Below are 18,327 nucleotides of genomic sequence, written 5' to 3'. Positions count from 1 at the left end.
ATTTCCCATTTTATATTATTAGAGATGTCTAAAAGGTGATTGGAAGAGTTCTGGATGTAAAAGTGATTTAGGTATATTGATCAATTGATCTATTAGCTCAGGTCTTTTGTGGACACCTGCTGCCACCAGGTAACTGGTCACAGCCACTGATTCACCCCACAATTCACTTACAGAAGAGATTTTGCATTGTCTGGATATTGTGAGAGTAGGGCAGTATAGAATTAGGTGTTTTGTGTCTGTATGGAAAGTGTGTTCAAATGACTGATCATCATCTGATGATGGAGATTGAAAGTGAATGTAAGGTAGAGAAAGAAGAGAAGGGAGGGAGGTGAAAAAGTACTGAAAGGGAGTTTATTTAGAAGAGGAAAGAGCATGAATACTCCCTGCACCTCTGCTTTCCACACTCTTTTTTCTAATCTTTCATGGGGAGAAATCCCTTTGGGCTGTGTCAAAATATCATCCATACATAACCATTCTCCACTCAACCCTATCCCCTGCCTTCTCCCTTTCTTACTTGACAGACATAGAAAAATGAGAGAAAAAGATTTCTAAGTCTGTATCAAGAAATCAACCTAAGTGTTCTCCACTCACCCCTATCTCTTGTCTTTTCCCTTGCTTGCTCAACAGATATTCCCCTCAGGTTTAGAGCAAGGAAGGGAGAAGGCAGGGGATATGGGTGAGTGGAAAATTAATGTGTATGGATGATTTTTTTTTACACAGCCAAAGGGTCTCTCTCTCTCTCTCTCTCTCTCTCTCTCTCTCTCTCTCTCTCTCTCTCTCTCTCAATCTCTCTCAATCTCTCTCTCTTTCTCTCTATCTCTCTTTCTCTCTATCTCTCTCTCTTTCAGTTTCTGTTGGGCAAGAAAGGAGAAGGCAGGGGATAGTGCTGAGTGGGGAATGGTTATGTATGGATGATATTTTGACATTGCCTAAAGGGATTTCTCCCCATGTTCTCTAATTTCTGCTTAACCACTGCGGTATGATGATGTCTACATAGGTGTCATGAGGTGCGAGTAGGTACACAAGATGCTGACATTGGCGTCTTGATTATATATATTTTTTTGTAGCTGTGCATGAGTTACCCCCAGATTCTGTGAACTGGTTTGATCACATTTGCTGTGTTTATTATTACATACATACATATACCAAAGGCTTTTCCCCCTACACGGGGGGTAGTTAAAAAGAAAAAGGCATAGAAACCACTCCCACCCATTCCATTTCCTATATATTCCACTCCCCTCCACCCTCCTCCCTCCCTCTTATCTTGGCACCTGGATGACAGGTCATCCCTGCATCCTGTCCACTGCCCTGGGTCAGAATCAGTGTCGCAAGACGCAGCACATCCACAGCAAGGCCGCTTCATAAATTCGGCAACCCCCCCTCTCTGTCTCCCCATGCAGAAAAGGAGATGGGGAGAAATCCCTTCAGGCTGCGTCAATTTTTTTCTCATACATACTTCCTCACCCCCCCATCCCCCACCCACTCCCCCCTCATGCATCACAGCATCATCTATACACAATCCCTCTCCATTCACCCCTATCCTCTGTCCTCTCCCATCCATCCTCCACAGACATTCCTCTCTTTTGTAATGCCCCTTTCACCCCATCCATCCATCTCATCCAAGGACGCCTCCTCATATTCACTCCTTCCATCTCTGCCTTCCACACTTCTTTTACTAATCTTTCTTTACTCATTCTTTCCATGTGTCCAAACCATCCTAATACTCTTTCATCAACCCTATCTCCCAGTTCCCTTTCCACCCCTGTTCTCCTCCTCACCTCCTCATTTCTCACTCTATCCAGCCTAGTAACCCCTATCATACTTCTCAGACATTTCATCTCAAACACATTCAAACTCCTTCTCTCTTCCTCTCTCATGTTCCATGTTTCTGCCCCATACAATGCTGTTGGCACAATCATTCCTTTGTATAACTTCCTCTTAGCATCCATTCCCAGATGTCTATTTCTCATTACACTTTTCAATCCACCAAGGCATTTACTCACTTCTCTCAATCTTCATTCTACCTCCACCCCCACTCCTCCATTTCCTGCCACATTTGCACCCAAGTATCTAAAACTATCCACTTCCTCCAGTCTTTCACCCTTAATGCTCACTTCCAGCCTGCTGTCCCTCTCTCCCCTTGTACATCTTATCACCTTACTTTTGCTCACATTTATCTTCAGTTTCCTTCTTTCACACACCTCAAACTCTGTCACTAACTTCCTCAATCCCTCCTCTGATCCTGCTACAAGTGCAGTGTCGTCAGCAAACAACAGCTGACTCACCTCCCACTTTTCTCCATTTTCTTTAATCATCTCCAACCCCTGACCCACTACCCTTGCATTCACCTCTTGCACCACCCCAGCCATGTAAAGATTGAACAGCCAGGGCAACATAACACATCCCTGATGAAGTCCCACCTTTACCTCAAACCATTCACTCTCTCCATTTCTAATCCTAACACAAGCTCTACTACTGTTGTAAAAACTCTTGACTGCTCTTAACATCTTTCCTCTTATCCCATATATCTGCAGTACCTCCCACAGTGCCATTCCTGTCTACCCTGTCGTAAGCCTTTTCCAGATCCATAAAAGCCCAAAAAATATCCCTACCTTTTCCTATAGCTTTCTCACATATCTGTCTTACCACAAAAATCTGATCTACACAACCCCTACCTATCCTAAACCTACACTGTTCCTCACCAATTACTCCCTCTGTTCCTCTCCTAATCCTCTTTACTCAGTGTAAAAGAGAACAAGTAATACAGCAATGACTTTATGTTTTATAATGTTAGTGTGATGCACATTACATATGGCAGCTGATGTTGCGCGTGAGAATTTGAGTCGTACTGAAGTGGTTAAGGGGATGGAGAGGAGGGATTGCCATGTAAGTGAAGTGACCTGCCATGGTAGTGCTTTGTCTTGCTGCATTGCTTCTGACCTGGGCAATAGGCAGGAGATATAGATGACCTCTCATCTACAAGGAGGTAAGATGAGAAGGAAACAAAGGTAGTGGATAGGAGTGGAATGTGTGGGAGTGTGTATGCACCACTGACTTAGCTACCTCCCTTATAAGGGGGAAAAAACCCTTGGTATATAGATTCTTTACTTATTCTTTCTATGTGCCCAAACCATCCCAGTAAACTTCATGAGCTTGATCCGCCAGCTCCCTTACTGACCCTGATGTCCTCCTCACCTCATTTTTCATTTATCATCTTGTCCAAATGTACATTGAAAAACCATGGCAACATCACCTAACCCAGACACAACCTCAATTTCACCTGAAACCATTCACTCTTGCCATTTCTAACCCTAACACATGCTCTTCTACTTATGTAAGAACTTTTTACCACTTTTTGACAAAATTGTGAAGGGTATGATTGTGGAGATTAACCCCTTCAATACGGGCCACATCGCACGTCTGGCAGCATTAGCTGCCAGACGTGCGATGTTGCGTCATAATACTCGCATTATAAAAAATAAAGTCACTGCTCTATTGCTCGTTCTCTTTCACCCGTGAATTTTGATAACCATAGAAAATATGATGAAGCCAGTTTACAGAGTATGGGGATCACGCAGGTACGACTACAATAAATATAATCAAGATGCCAACGTCGGCATCCTCGCGTACCCACTTGCTCCTCATGACGCCTACGTAGGCGTCACCGTATGGAAGGGGTTAAGGAAGGGAAATTCATTTTATAAGGTCACCAATAATTGTCAATCTATAAGTTGTTCACCCTTGGGCCCAGATTTGAGAACAGATCTTCAAACTGATTTTAGATTTAGACCAGAGATGGTCCCAAGGCCTTTGTATTCAAGTCTGACTTAGTTGTTAATCCTGGCCATATTTTCAGTCATGACTTTAATCAGACATCATGATGTTAGACTTAAATTAGTAGCTGCTATAAACTTTTTTCTCTCAGTATTTGGTTAGTCTGAAAATGAACTGTAGACTTTTGTTCTGGTATAGTTTATATTCTTTTTAGTACAAAGTTTTATGTCACACTTTATGTCTACTACAATAGAAAATAATTGTCTTTGCAGTGAGGGCTATGATGCACATGTGGCAGACTGCATACGATGTTACACAAAAGATTGGCTCTGTATCAAGCGCCAATACCAGTACCACTCCACCTCAGTGGGCAGTCGTAGTTTATCAACAGAGCGAGTTTCCTTACTGCAATCTGAAGTTCAGCCAGAGTTTGAAGTAGACATTGAAGAGGAAAGATATCATGAAGATGGGGACAAAGTAAGTAGAATTGGAGACATTCACAGAAGAAGTCATATAGTTTGATAAAATTATCAAATAGCGGGGGTGGCAAGCAGAATAATAATTATTGTTTTGAGTTTCATTGAATAGAAATCCACAGCCCCACAATGGCTAGCAATGGTCCTCAGGCACCTCCATAGATCTATGTAGGAAGAAACTTTGGACCGGTATATGTGTTGCATCGGTGTGGGGCAGTTCCTGTGTCACTGGCTTATAGTTTTAAGAGGGGATCAGTCACTGGTTGTTCTTTGTCCTTATTTGAAAAGGTAGAGAAAATACAGTTGAAGTTAGAGACCTTAGGCCTGGTCTGGAAACAGAATGTCAACCCTCTAGGTGCTATACATCCAAATGGAGGTAAAGGTGTTGATGAGTTTTGAAGATAGGCAGCAGGGAGATGACTCTGATGTCCATATTGCTGGATCACCACTTGCAGGTACTTGTCATTGGTCCCACAACCAGAATAGAGGGATAAGTGCCACTTTATAGAGAAAAGGTTAATTATAAACTTTGCTCCGAAACAGGTCACACAGGTTGAATAAAGTGAGGCATTGAATTCATTGATAAAGAGTATATTTGTGGAAGAGAAAAACATTAAGTTAGATTGTTTATACAAGTTTTTATATTGACATTGTTCAAATGTCATGATTATGTACTAATCTTTTCACAGGAACTTGGTCGACAGTCATCACATATGTCTGATACACCAAGGGGAAGTTGGGCTAGTTCGGAGTTTGATCTTCGAAACTCGGTTGCAGATTCTCTCCTGCCTGAATTATTATCAAGAATACCAGCAGACACTGTAGATGCAAACAATCTTCAGGCCAGGCAAGATAACAGACAGGTAAGGACTAGGTTGGTGATCTGTATATTAATGAGGAGGAAGTAGCAGCCAATTACAAAAAATGAAACCAGTTCTTGTAAAGCACATTCAACTTTTCTCTAGAAGTAGAAAAGGACCTTTAGTGCTTAGATCAACAATTTTATTGTGACCAGTAAGCTGTCATGTGGCAGTGGAGAAGGGGAGTCATCCATGAGGAGCTGAGACAAGATGGAAACAAGGGTGGTGGATGGGAGAGGATTGTGTGGGAGTATGTACCTTTGACTTAGCTAACCCCCTTATAAGGGGGAAGAAGCCCTTGGAGGAATGTCAGTTCATTAGTGTTGGGGGATCTAAATGCTAGAGTAGGGGATGAATCAAAAGATGGAGTAATAGGGAATTTTGGAATGCCAAGTAAGAATTATTGTGGAAAGTTGATGTTGATGGGTTTAGGAAAGGAGTTAATGATAGCAAACACAGTGTTTAAGAAGAGAGTCAAATATAAGTATATGTGGAATTTTTTTTCATCTTCTCTATTTTCCGCATGAGGGAATGGAGAGGGGGGTCACTGATTAAGTGAAGCAGCCTTGTTGTGGATGTACTTTGTCTTGCTGCATTGCTTTTGACACAAGGCAGTGGGCAGGAGACAGGGATGACCCTTCATCCACAAGGAGCTAAGATGAGAGGGAAGAAAGGGTGGTGGGTGCGAGTGGAATGGGTACATGCCTTTTGACGTGGCTATCTATTCTATCTATGTACCAAGGGCTTTTTCCCCTTTACCATGGAGGTAGCCAGAATCAAAAGGCATATACCCATTCCCATCCATTTCATCCCCACCCATTGCACTCCTATCCACCACCCTTTCTTCCCTCTCATCTCAGCTTCTCATAGATGATGGGTCATCTCTGTATCCTGCCCACTGCTCTGGGTCAGAAGCAATGTAGCAAGACACAACACATCCACAGCAAGACCACTTCACTTAGTGGGCAACCCCCCTCTCCATCCCCTCATGCAGAAAAATAGAAGACTGGAAGAAATCCTTTTGGGCTATGTCAAAATATAATTTACACACAACCACTCCCTAAACCCTCCATCCCACACCCACTCCCTTGCTTCACAGTATCATCTACATGCAACCATTTTCCACTCACCCCTATCTCCTGATATTGACTTGGCTACCTCCCTTATACATACATTCATACATATACCAATGGCTGTCCCCCCCCCCCTTACAAGGGAGGTAGCCAAAAACAAAGGCATGAAAATGATAAAATCCACTCCCACCTTCCACTTCCTTATAAGGGGGGAAAAGGCCCTTGGTGTGTGTGTATTACCTAGTTGTATTTACCTAGTCGTATTTTACGGGAAGGGGAGCTATGCTCGTGGTGTCCCGTCTTCATATCTCATTTTATCTAAACTATTTTTATATTTATGTATTGTTTTCGCACACACCACTTTCTCATCTAACTTGTTCCAACTGTCTATTACTCTGTGAGGAAAGCTGTTCTTTTTCAGATCTCTTCTATAGCTGTCTTTCTTGATTTTTTTTCCGTGTCCTCTTGTATTTCTATTATCCCATTTTATCAGATTCTCTCTATCAATAATTTCTATGCCTTTAATGATTCTGTAAATAGCTATCAAATCTCCTCTCTCTTCTGTGTGTGTATTTACCTAGTTGTACCTAGTTGTATTTTACGGGAAGGGGAGCTATGCTCGTGGTGTCCCGTCTTCATATCTCATTTTATCTAAACTATTTTTAAATTCATGTATTGTTTTTGCACACACCACTTTCTCATCTAACTTGTTCCAACTGTCTATTACTCTGTGAGGAAAGCTGTTCTTTTTCAGATCTCTTCTATAGCTGTCTTTCTTGATTTTTTTCCGTGTCCTCTTGTATTTCTATTATCCCATTTTATCAGATTCTCTCTATCAATAATTTCTATGCCTTTAATGATTCTGTAAATAGCTATCAAATCTCCTCTCTCTTCTGTGTGTGTATTTACCTAGTTGTATTTTACGGGAAGGGGAGCTATGCTCGTGGGGTCCCGTCTTCATATCTCATTTTATCTAAACTATTTTTAAATTCATGTATTGTTTTTGCACACACCACTTTCTCATCTAACTTGTTCCAACTGTCTATTACTCTGTGAGGAAAGCTGTTCTTTTTCAAATCTCTTCTATAGCTGTCTTTTTTTATTTTCTTTCCGTGTCCTCTTGTATTTCTGTCATCCCATTTTATCAGATTCTCTCTATCAGTAATTTCTATGCCTTCCATGATTCTGTAAATAGCTATCAAATCTCCTCTCTCTCTAGTGTCTGTAGTTTAAGTTTTTGTAGTCTCTCTTCATATGATAGTTTTGAGAGTGTTGGTGCCAATTTTGTAATTGCTCTTTGTATTCTTTCAAGTTTTTTTATACATTTTTTTGTACATGGTGACCATATTGTTGCTGCATATTCCAATCTTGGTCTTATCAGGGTGATTAGGATTTTCCTCACCATTTCTTCATCCAGGTATGTAAATGCCACTTTGATTGTTCTTATTAAATTATAAGTTTCTCCAAAAATCTTATTTATATGTTTCTCAGGTGACATATTATTCATAACAATGACTCCCAGGTCCTTCTCATTTTCTACTTTTTTTATTCCTTCTTCTCCCAAATTATATGATCCTGTTATTCTGTTTTTGCTTTTTCCAAATTCCATTATACTACACTTTTTTGTATTGAACTCCATCTCCCACTTCCTACTCCATTCTTGTACTTTATTTAGATCACTCTGTAGTGATTCACAATCTTCTTCAGTTTTCACTCTTTTCAGTAGTTTTGCATCATCTGCAAAGAAGCTCATATAGCTTTCAATTCCTTCATCCATATCATTAATATATATAGCAAACATTATTGGGGCCAGAACTGTTCCCTGCGGGACACCGCTTATTACTTCATTCCATTTTGAGTGCTGGTCTCTTATCACTACTCTCATTTTTCTTTCTTGCAAAAAGTCTTCCATCCAATTTAGCAATTTACCTTGTATTCCTCCTTCATATTCTAGTTTCTTAAGCAACTTCTTATGTGGTACTTTGTCAAAAGCTTTTTTTAGGTCTAGAAATGCACAATCAGCCCATCCATCTCTTTCTTGTATTATATCTATTAGCCTTGAATAGAAACATATTAAATTGGTGACGCATGATCGTCCTTGTCTGAATCCAAATTGCCTTGGATTTAGTACGTTGTTTTTTTTCCAAGTATTTTACCCATCTACTTTTGATAATTCTTTCACAAATTTTTGCTATTGTACTTGTTAGAGAGACTGGTCTATAGTTGGTAGGTTCTTCTTTATTTCCTCCTTTATATATAGGTACTATATTTGCTTTTTTCCAATCTTCTGGAACTTTTCCTTCTTTTAAGGAACTGCTTATTATGCTATGTATTTTGTCTGCCAGTTCATTCCTGCATTCTTTCAGAATCCAGTTTGCTATTTCATCTGGCCCATGCGATTTTCTGACATCAAAATTACCCAAGTGTGTCAATATTTCATTCTTTGTTACTTCTATTTCTTCCATAGGGGGGACTTTTTCTTTCCACTCAATCTCTTCAGTTTGTATATTTTCCCTTGTAAACACTGATTTAAAATGTTTGTTCATAATTTCTGCCATTTCCATTTCCTCAGTGTATTCAACTCCTCCTTGTCTTAATTTCTCCAAGTCTTGTTTGTTTTTCAGTTTATTGTTTACAAATCTGTAGAATAGTTATGGTTGATCTTTACACTTTTCTATAACATCTTTTTCATATTTTCTTTTTTCCTCTCTGCACTTTTGTACATATTCATTTCTATAACCAGTATATATTTTCCATTTTTCAGGTCTTCTGTCTTTTTTCCATCTGGTCCAGGCTTTGTCTCTTTTGTCTTTTAACTCCCTACAACTTTTGTTGTACCAGCATTTTACATATTCTTTTTCTTGTTTTTGTCTTGGGACATACTTTTCCACTCCTTTTTTGTAAATTTTTGTCAAAATATTCCATTTCTCTTCCACTGATGTTTCTTCTTTGTATATTTCTTCCCAGTTTTCTTGTTGGAAGAATTCTCTTATTTTATCAAAGTTTGTTTTTTCATACATCATTCTTCCTTTCCTATATTGTTCATTTCTTTTCATATATTTTTCTTCATTAAGTTCCAGTTCAATCAATATGTGGTCACTTTTACCTATTGGTGTTTTATATTCAATCTTGTCCACTATTCTAGGTTCAGATGTAATTATTAAGTCTAGTCTCAATGGTTCTTCTTCATTTCTATACCTAGTGTTCTCTTGTATCCATTGTGTCATTGAATGGTCAGTAATCATCTCAAGTAGAGCATTTCCCCATGAGTCATCACCACCCTTTACTGTCATTTCTTCCCAGCAGATTTCTTTGCAATTAAAGTCGCCCATCATAACTATTCTTCCTCCGTCTTCCATTATTTTAGTTAATGCTATCTTTGTGTCCTCTAACATACTTTTATGTTCACTCTCCTCCCATGAGGCTGTTTTTGGAGGCACATAATTGATCACAAATTTTCTGCTCTTCTTATCTCGGTCTTCCACTTCTATCATAATCATCTCTACTGTATTCTTTCCATATATGACACCTTTCACGTTTATATCCTTCTTAGTCAGGAACATAACTCCACCCCCTTGTTTTTTTCTCTGTTTCTAATCCAATAATTGTATGCATCATGTCCTACACTGTTGGGTGGTAGTGGGCCTTTTAATTTTGTTTCTACAATTCCCATTATGTCCGGTTCTTTTTCTTTCAAATAATCATTCAGTTCGTTCAATCCTGTTATTAATCCATCTATATTTGTGTAAGACGCTCTTAGTTTTCTGCCACTTCCATTGTGTTCTCTGTTTTCCTTATGTTTTTCTTTTGTATGTCGAACTGCTTTATTTTCATGTTCACTACTCTCCAATAGAATCTCTCTTTCTCTGACTCCGTTCTTTCCTCGTTTTTTGCCTTAGCTTCAAGTCTTTTCTGCTTTTCTGCCTCTCTTTCCTCCTTATTCATTTCTCTTTTTATCCATACCTTTTTATATTGATCATTTGTTGCTAGTTTCCCTGTTTTGGATAGAATTTTCTCTGCCGTTGTTTGTGACCTGAATTTAATCTTAATTGGTCTGGTCTTATCTGTACTATATTTTCCGAGTCTGAATTTTTCCTCAATTTCCTTTATAATTTCTGGTTCATCATCCTGGACTAATTATAATAAACTGCTTACTCTTTCATTTTCCTCTTTGATTCTTGCGGTTCTATCTGGGTTATGTTTCTCTTCCATTCCTAATATAATTATACATTTCTTTTTGTCAGCTAATTCTCTTACTATATTCTCCTTCTGTCTCATCACTTTAATAACTGAGTCTTCATTATGTTCTTTCAATTGCTGTTTGACTATGTCAGTGAATGAAACCTTATTCCCTTCTTGGGTTGTTCTCCAATTTTTAGCTTCTTTAGCTATTGTCTCTCTGTTTTCATTACTATTCTTCTTCAATTTCTCATTCTCCTCCTTTACATTTCTTAACTGTCTTTTTAGGTCCTCTATTTCATCAGTTAAGTTTCTGTTTGCCTTCTCTAGTTGTTCCAACCTTTCAATTCTCTGGAAAATGGAGTCCACATTACCTAACCTACTTTCCAAGTCCTCGATCACCTTATCAACTCTCTCCTCTAGTCTTATCAGTCAGGGGGGGGGGGGTTGTGTCCCCCCCCACCCTCTTTAAATCCCTGGAACATATTCTCGTCACTTTCTACTGTATTGCTCCTCTCTATACTTCTAATCTTTATATTTTTATTAGACATTTCATCATCGCTCAGTCTTTTGTTTACCTTTCGCTTGTCTGGCTGGGCCAAGTCTACTCCCTCCTCATTTCCTTCCATTTCCCTCAGTAATCCCTCCCCTTTTCCTCTTTCCCTACTTTCCCACTACTCCACGAGCAATTTCCCCCCCACCCTGTAAAAACACTAGGCACTTCTCTTTGCGTTGGGATCCACAGACTTCAGTTTTCTTCAGAACGTCATCCAAGCCGTCCATTCGCTGAAGTGTGTATTTACCTAGTTGTATATTACGGGAAGGGGAGCTATGCTCGTGGGGTCCCGTCTTCATATCTCATTTTATCTAAACAATTTTTAAATTCATGTATTGTTTTTGCACACACCACTTTCTCATCTAACTTGTTCCAACTGTCTATTACTCTGCGTGGAAAGCTGTTCTTTTTCAAATCTCTTCTATAGCTGTCTTTTTTTATTTTCTTTCCGTGTCCTCTTGTATTTCTTTCATCCCATTTTATCAGATTCTCTCTATCAGTAATTTCTATGCCTTTCATGATTCTGTAAATAGCTATCAAATCTCCTCTCTCTCTTCTTTGCTCTAGTGTCTGTAGTCCAAGTTTTTGTAGTCTCTCTTCATATGATAGTTTTGAGAGTGTTGGTGCCAGTTTTGTAATTGCTCTTTGTATTCTTTCAAGTTTTTTTATACATTTTTTTGTACTTGGTGACCATATTGTTGCTGCATATTCTAATCTTGGTCTTATCAGGGTGATTAGGATTTTCCTCACCATTTCTTCATCCAGGTATGTAAATGCCACTTTGATTGTTCTTATTAAATTATAAGTTTCTCCAAAAATCTTATTTATATGTTTTTCAGGTGACATATTATTCATAACAATGACTCCCAGGTCCTTTTCATTTTCTACTTTTTTTATTCCTTCTTTTCCCAAATTATATGATCCTGTTATTCTGTTTTTGCTTTTTCCAAATTCCATTATACTACACTTTTTTGTATTGAACTCCATCTCCCACTTCTTACTCCATTCCTGTACTTTATTTAGATCTCTCTGTAGTGATTCACAATCTTCTTCAGTTTTCACTCTTTTCAGTAGTTTTGCATCGTCTGCAAAGAAGCTCATATAGCTTTCAATTCCTTCATCCATATCATTAATATATATAGCAAACATTATTGGGGCCAGAACTGTTCCCTGCGGGACACCGCTTATTACTTCATTCCATTTTGAGTGTTGATTTCTTATCACTATCATTTTTCTTTCTTGCAAGAAGTCTTCCATCCAATTTAGTAATTTACCTTGTATTCCTCCTTCAGATTCTAGTTTCTTAAGCAACTTCTTATGTGGTACTTTGTCAAAAGCTTTTTTTAGGTCTAGAAATGCACAATCAGCCCATCCATCTCTTTCTTGTATTATATCTATTAGCCTTGAATAGAAGCATATTAAATTGGTGACGCATGATCGTCCTTGTCTGAATCCAAATTGCCTTGGATTTAGTACGTTGTTTTTTTCCAAGTATTTTACCCATCTATTTTTGATAATTCTTTCACAAATTTTTGCTATTGTACTTGTTAGAGAGACTGGTCTATAGTTGGTAGGTTCCTCTTTATTTCCTCCTTTATATATAGGTACTATATTTGCTTTTTTCCAATCTTCTGGAACTTTTCCTTCTTTCAAGGAACTGCTTATTATGCTATGTATTTTGTCTGCCAGTTCATTCCTGCATTCTTTCAGAATCCAGTTTGCTATTTCATCTGGTCCATGTGATTTTCTGACATCAAGATTACTCAATTGTATCAATATTTCATTCTTTGATACTTCTATTTTTTCTATAGGGGGGACTTTCTCTTTCCATTCAATCTCTTCAGGTTGTATGTTCTCCCTTGTAAACACTGATTTAAAATGTTTGTTCATAATTTCCGCTATTTCCATTTCCTCAGTGTATTCAACTCCTCCTTGTCTTAATTTCTCCAAGTCCTGTTTGTTTTTCAGTTTATTGTTTACAAATCTGTAGAATAGTTTTGGTTGATCTTTACATTTTTCTATGACGTCTTTTTCATATTTTCTCTTTTCCTCTCTGCATGTTTGTACATATTCATTTCTATAACAAGTATATATTTTCCATTTTTCAGGTTTTCTGTCTTTTTTCCATCTGGTCCAGGCTTTGTCTCTTTTATCTTTTAACTCTCTACAACTTTTGTTGTACCAGCATTTTACATATTCTTTTTCTTGTTTTTGTCTTGGGACATACTTTTCCACTCCTTTTTTGTAAATTTTTGTCAAAATATTCCATTTCTTTTCCACTGATGTTTCTTCTTTGTATATTTCTTCCCAGTTTTCTTGTTGAAAGAATTCTCTTATTTTATCAAAGTTTTTTTTTTCATACATCATTCTTCCTTTTCTATATTGTTCATTTCTTTTGATATATTTTTCTTCATTAAGTTCCAGTTCAATCAATATGTGGTCACTTTTACCTATTGGTGTTTTATATTCAATCTTGTCCACTATTCTAGGTTCAGATGTAATTAATAAGTCTAGTCTCGATGGTTCTTCATTTCTATACCTAGTGTTCTCCTGTATCCATTGTGTCATTGTGTGGTCAATAATCATCTCAAGTAGAGCGTTTCCCCATGAGTCGTCTCCACCCTTTACTGTCATTTCTTCCCAGCAGATTTCTTTGCAATTAAAGTCGCCCATCATAACTATTCTTCCTCCATCTTCCATTATTTTATTTAATGTTATCTTTGTGTCCTCTAACATACTTTTATGTTCACTCTCCTCCCATGAGGCTGTTTTTGGAGGCACATAATTGATCACAAATTTTCTGCTCTTCTTATCTCGGTCTTCCACTTCTATCATAATCATCTCTACTGTATTCTTTCCATATATGACACCTTTCACGTTTATATCCTTCTTAGTCAGGAACATAACTCCACCCCCTTGCTTTTTCTCTCTGTTTCTAATCCAATAATTGTATGCATCATGTCCTACACTGTTGGGTGGTAGTGGGCCTTTTAATTTCGTTTCTACAATTCCCATTATGTCTGGTTCTTTTTCTTTCAAATAATCATTCAGCTCATTCAATCCTGTTATTAATCCATCTATATTTGTGTAAGACACTCTTAGTTTTCTGCCACTTCCATTGTGTTCTCTGTTTCCCTTATGTTTTTCTTTTGTATGTCGAACTTCCTTAGTTTCATGTTCACTACTCTCCAATAGAATCTCTCTTTCTCTGACTCCGTTCTGTTTTCGTTTTTTTGCCTTAGCTTCCAGTCTTTTCTGCTTTTCTTCCTCTCTTTCCTCTTTATTCATTTCCCTTTTTATCCATATCTTTTTGTATTGTTCACTTGTTGCTAGTTTCCCTGTTTTGGATAAGATATTCTCTGCCGTTGTTTGTGACTTGAATTTAATCTTAATTGGTCTGGTCTTGTCTGTGCTATACTTTCCGAGTCTAAATTTCTCTTCAATTTGTTTCATAATTCCTGGTTCATCTTCCTGAACTGATTCTAGTAATTGGCTTACTTTTTCATTTTCCTCTTTGATTCTTGTGGTTCTATCTGGGTTATGTTTCTCTTCCATTCCTAATATAATTATACATTTCTTTTTGTCTGCTAAGTCTCTTACTATATTCTCCTTCTGTCTCATCACTTTAATAACTGAGTTTTCAGTTTGTTCATTCATTTGCTGTCTGATTATGTCAGTGAATGCAACCTTGCTATTTTCTTGAATTTTTTTCCAACCCTCCTTGTTCTCCATATTATTCTCCTTTAAGACTTTATTCTCATCTTTTACTTCTTTTAACTGTTGTTTTAATTCTTCAATTTCCTTAGTTAAGTTTTTGTTCGCCCTCTCTAGTTCTTCCAATTTTTCAATTCTTCGAATTATACTGTCAACATTACCGAACCTACGCGCCAAGTCCTCGTTCATCTTATCGACCTTCTCTTCTAGTCTTGTCAGTCGGGGGGGGGTTGTGTCCCCCCCACCCTCTTTAAATCCCTTGAAAATATTCTCATCACTTTCTACTGTATTGCTCCTATCTATACCTCTAATCTTCACATTCCTATTAGACATGTCATCATCCAGCTCGTCTTGCGGTCGTTTGTCCACCTTTCGGCGGCCCGTCAGGGCCAATTCCTCCACCTCCTCATTACCTTCCATTTCCCCAGTAATCCCTCCCCCTCTCCTCTTTCCTTACTTTCCCATTACCCCACGAGCAATTTCCCCCCACCCTGCAAATACAAAAAGGCACTTCTCTTTGCTTTGGGATCCACAATCTGCACTTTTCTTCAGAACGTTCTTCAAGCCGTCCGTTCGTTGAAAGTGTGTGTGTGTGTGTGTGTGTGTGTGTATATATTTACCTAGTTGTATTTTACGGGAAGGGGAGCTATGCTCGTGGTGTCCCGTCTTCATATTTCATTTTATCTAAACTATTTTTAAATTCATGTATTGTTTTTGCACACACCACTTTCTCATCTAACTTGTTCCAACTGTCTATTACTCTGTGAGGAAAGCTGTTCTTTTTCAGATCTCTTCTATAGCTGTCTTTCTTGATTTTCTTTCCGTGTCCTCTTGTATTTCTATCATCCCATTTTATCAGATTCTCTCTATCAGTAATTTCTATGCCTTTCATGATTCTGTAAATAGCTATCAAATCTCCTCTCTCTTCTTTGCTCTAGTGTCTGTAGTTCAAGTTTTGCTAGTCTCTTTTCATATGATAGTTTTGAGTGTTGGTAATTTTGTAATTGCTCTTTGTATTCTTTCAAGTTTTTTTATACATTTTTTTGTACTTGGTGACCACATCGTTGCTGCATGTTCCAATCTTGGTCTTATCAGAGTTATTAGAATTTTCTTCACCATTTCTTCATCCAGGTATGTAAATGCCACTTTGATTGTTCTTATTAAATTATAAGTTTCTTCAAAAATCTTATTTATATGTTTCTCAGGTGACATATTATTCATAACAATGACTCCCAGGTCCTTCTCATTTTCTACTTTTTTTATTCCTGCTTCTCCCAATTTATATGCTCCTGTTATTCTGTTTTTGCTTTTTCCAAATTCCATTATACTACACTTTTTAGTATTGAACTCCATCTCCCACTTCCTACTCCATTCCCATACTTTATTTAGATCACTCTGTAGTGACTCACAATCTTCTTCCGTGTTCACTTTTTTTAAGAGTTTTGCATCATCTGCAAAGAACCTCATATAACTTTCAATGTCTTCATCCATATCATTAATATATATAGCAAACATTATTGGGGCCAGAACTGTTCCTTGTGGATCACCGCTTATTACTTCATCCCAGTTAGAGTGTTTGTCTCTTATCACTACTCTCATTTTTCTTTCTTGCAAAAAGTCTTCCATCCATTTAAGCAGTTTGCCCTGTATTCCTCCTTCAGTTTCTAATTTCTTAAGCAACTTCTTATGTGGTACTTTGTCAAAAGCTTTTTTTAGGTCTAGAAATGCACAATCAGCCTATCCATCTCTTTCTTGTATATCTATCTATTAGCCTTGAATAGAAACATATTAAATTGGTGACGCATGATCGTCCTTGTCTGAATCCAAATTACCTTGGATATAGCACGTTTTTTTCTAAATATTTTACCCATCTACTTTTGATAATTCTTTCACAAATTTTTGCTATTGTACTTGTTAGAGAGACTGGTCGATAGTTGGTAGGGTCTTCTTTATTTCCCCCTTTATATATAGGTACTATATTTGCTTTTTTCCAATCTTCTGGAACTTTTCCTTCTTTCAAGGAACTGTTTATTATGCTATGTAATTTGTCTGCCAGTTCATTCCTGCATTCTTTCAAAATCCAGTTTGCTATTTCATCTGGTCCATGTGATTTTCTGACATCAAGATTACTCAAGTGTTTCATTATTTCATTCTTTGTTACTTCCATTTCTTTCATAGGAGGGACTTTCTCTTTCCATTCGATCTCTTCAGGTTGTATGTTCTCTCTTGTAAACACTGATTTGAAATGCTTGTTCATAATATCCACCATTTCTATTTCCTCTGTGTATTCAACTCCTTGTCTTAATTTCTCCAAATCTTGTTTGTTTTTCAGTTTGTTTACAAATCTGTAGAATAGTTTTGGTTGATCTTTACATTTTTCTATGACATCTTTTTCATATTTTCTCTTCTCTCTGCACGTTTGTACATATTCATTTCTATAACAAGTATATATTTTCCATTTTTCAGGTCTTCTGTATTTTTTCCATTTGGTCCAAGCTTTGTCTCTTTTGTCTTTTAACTCCCTACAACTTTTGTTGTACCAGCACTTTACATATTCTTTTTCTTGTTTTTGTCTTGGGACATACTTTTCCACTCCTTTTTTTTTTTTTTTTTTTTTTTTTTTTTTTTATAAATTTTTGTCAAAATATTCCATTTCTCTTCCACTGTTGTTTCTTCTTTGTATATTCCTTCCCAGTTTTCTTTTTGAAAGAATTCTCTTATTTTATCAAAATTTGTTTTTGTCATACATCATTCTTCCTTTTCTATATTGTTCATTTCTTTTCATGTATTTTTCCTCATTTAGTTCCAGTTCAATCAGTATGTGGTCACTTTTACTTATTGTTGTTTTATATTCAATCTTTTCCACTATTCTAGGTTCAGATGTGATTATTAGGTCTAGTCTCGATGGTTCTTCTTCATTTCTATACCTAGTGTTCTCCTGTATCCACTGTGTCATTTCATTGTATGGTCAATAATCATCTCGAGTAGAACATTTCGCCATGAGTCGTCTCCACCCTTTACTGTCATTTCTTCCCAGCAGACTTCTTTGCAATTAAAGTCGCCCATCATAACTATTCTTCCTCCATCTTCCATTATCTTATTTAATGTTATCCTTGTGTCCTTGAACATACTTTTATGTTCACTGTCTTCCCACGAGGCTGTTTTTGGAGGCACATAATTTATCACAAACTTTCTGCTCTTCTTATCTCTGTCTTCTACTTCGATCATAATCATCTCTACTGTATTCCTTCCATATGTGACACACTTCACGTTTATATCCTTCTTAGTCAGGAACATAACTCCACCCCCTTGTTTTGTCTCTCTGTTTCTAATCCAATAATTATATGCATCATGTCCTATACTGTTGGGTGGTAGTGGACCTTTTAATTTCATTTCTACAATTCCCATTATGTCCGGTTCTTTTTCCTTCAGATAATCATTCAGCTCATTCAATCCTGTTATTAATCCATCTATATTTGTGTAAGACACTCTTAGTTTTCTGCCACTTCCATTGTATTCTCTGTTTCCCTTTTGTTTTTCTCTAGTATGTCGTATTTCCTTAGTTTCATATTCACTACTCTCCAATAGAACTTCTCTTTTTCTGACTCTGTTCTGTTCTCGTTTTTTTCCTTAGCTTGTTGTCTTTTCATTTTTTCTTCCTCTCTTTCCTCTTTATTCATTTTTCTTTTTATCCA

At 37.3% G+C, this 18,327-nt stretch overlaps 1 protein-coding gene across 10 annotated transcripts in view; it reads left to right on the top strand.

The window, feature by feature from the left end:
• The window catches only part of Zir (dedicator of cytokinesis), a 661,124-nt gene that overhangs the window by 58,900 nt on the left and 583,897 nt on the right, over nucleotides 1–18,327 (top strand). For all 10 annotated transcript variants that reach the window (XR_012967574.1, XR_012967573.1, XR_012967577.1 and 7 more), the window contains exons 4-5: nucleotides 4,047–4,251; nucleotides 4,940–5,113. Coding sequence is in view for 2 of the 10 variants with exons in the window: in XM_076207846.1 (XP_076063961.1) it covers nucleotides 4,047–4,251; nucleotides 4,940–5,113 (379 nt within the window). In the remaining 8 variants the exon portion in view is untranslated. The remainder of the gene's footprint in view (nucleotides 1–4,046; nucleotides 4,252–4,939; nucleotides 5,114–18,327) is intronic.

The sequence above is a fragment of the Oratosquilla oratoria genome, chromosome 24 (genome assembly GCF_046742065.1).
Source record: "Oratosquilla oratoria isolate Oo_2021 chromosome 24, ASM4674206v1, whole genome shotgun sequence".
Classification (NCBI taxonomy): Eukaryota; Metazoa; Arthropoda; class Malacostraca; order Stomatopoda; family Squillidae; genus Oratosquilla; species Oratosquilla oratoria.
Note: the sequence above shows the minus strand (reverse complement) of the source record. Positions and strands in the feature narration are given on the sequence as shown.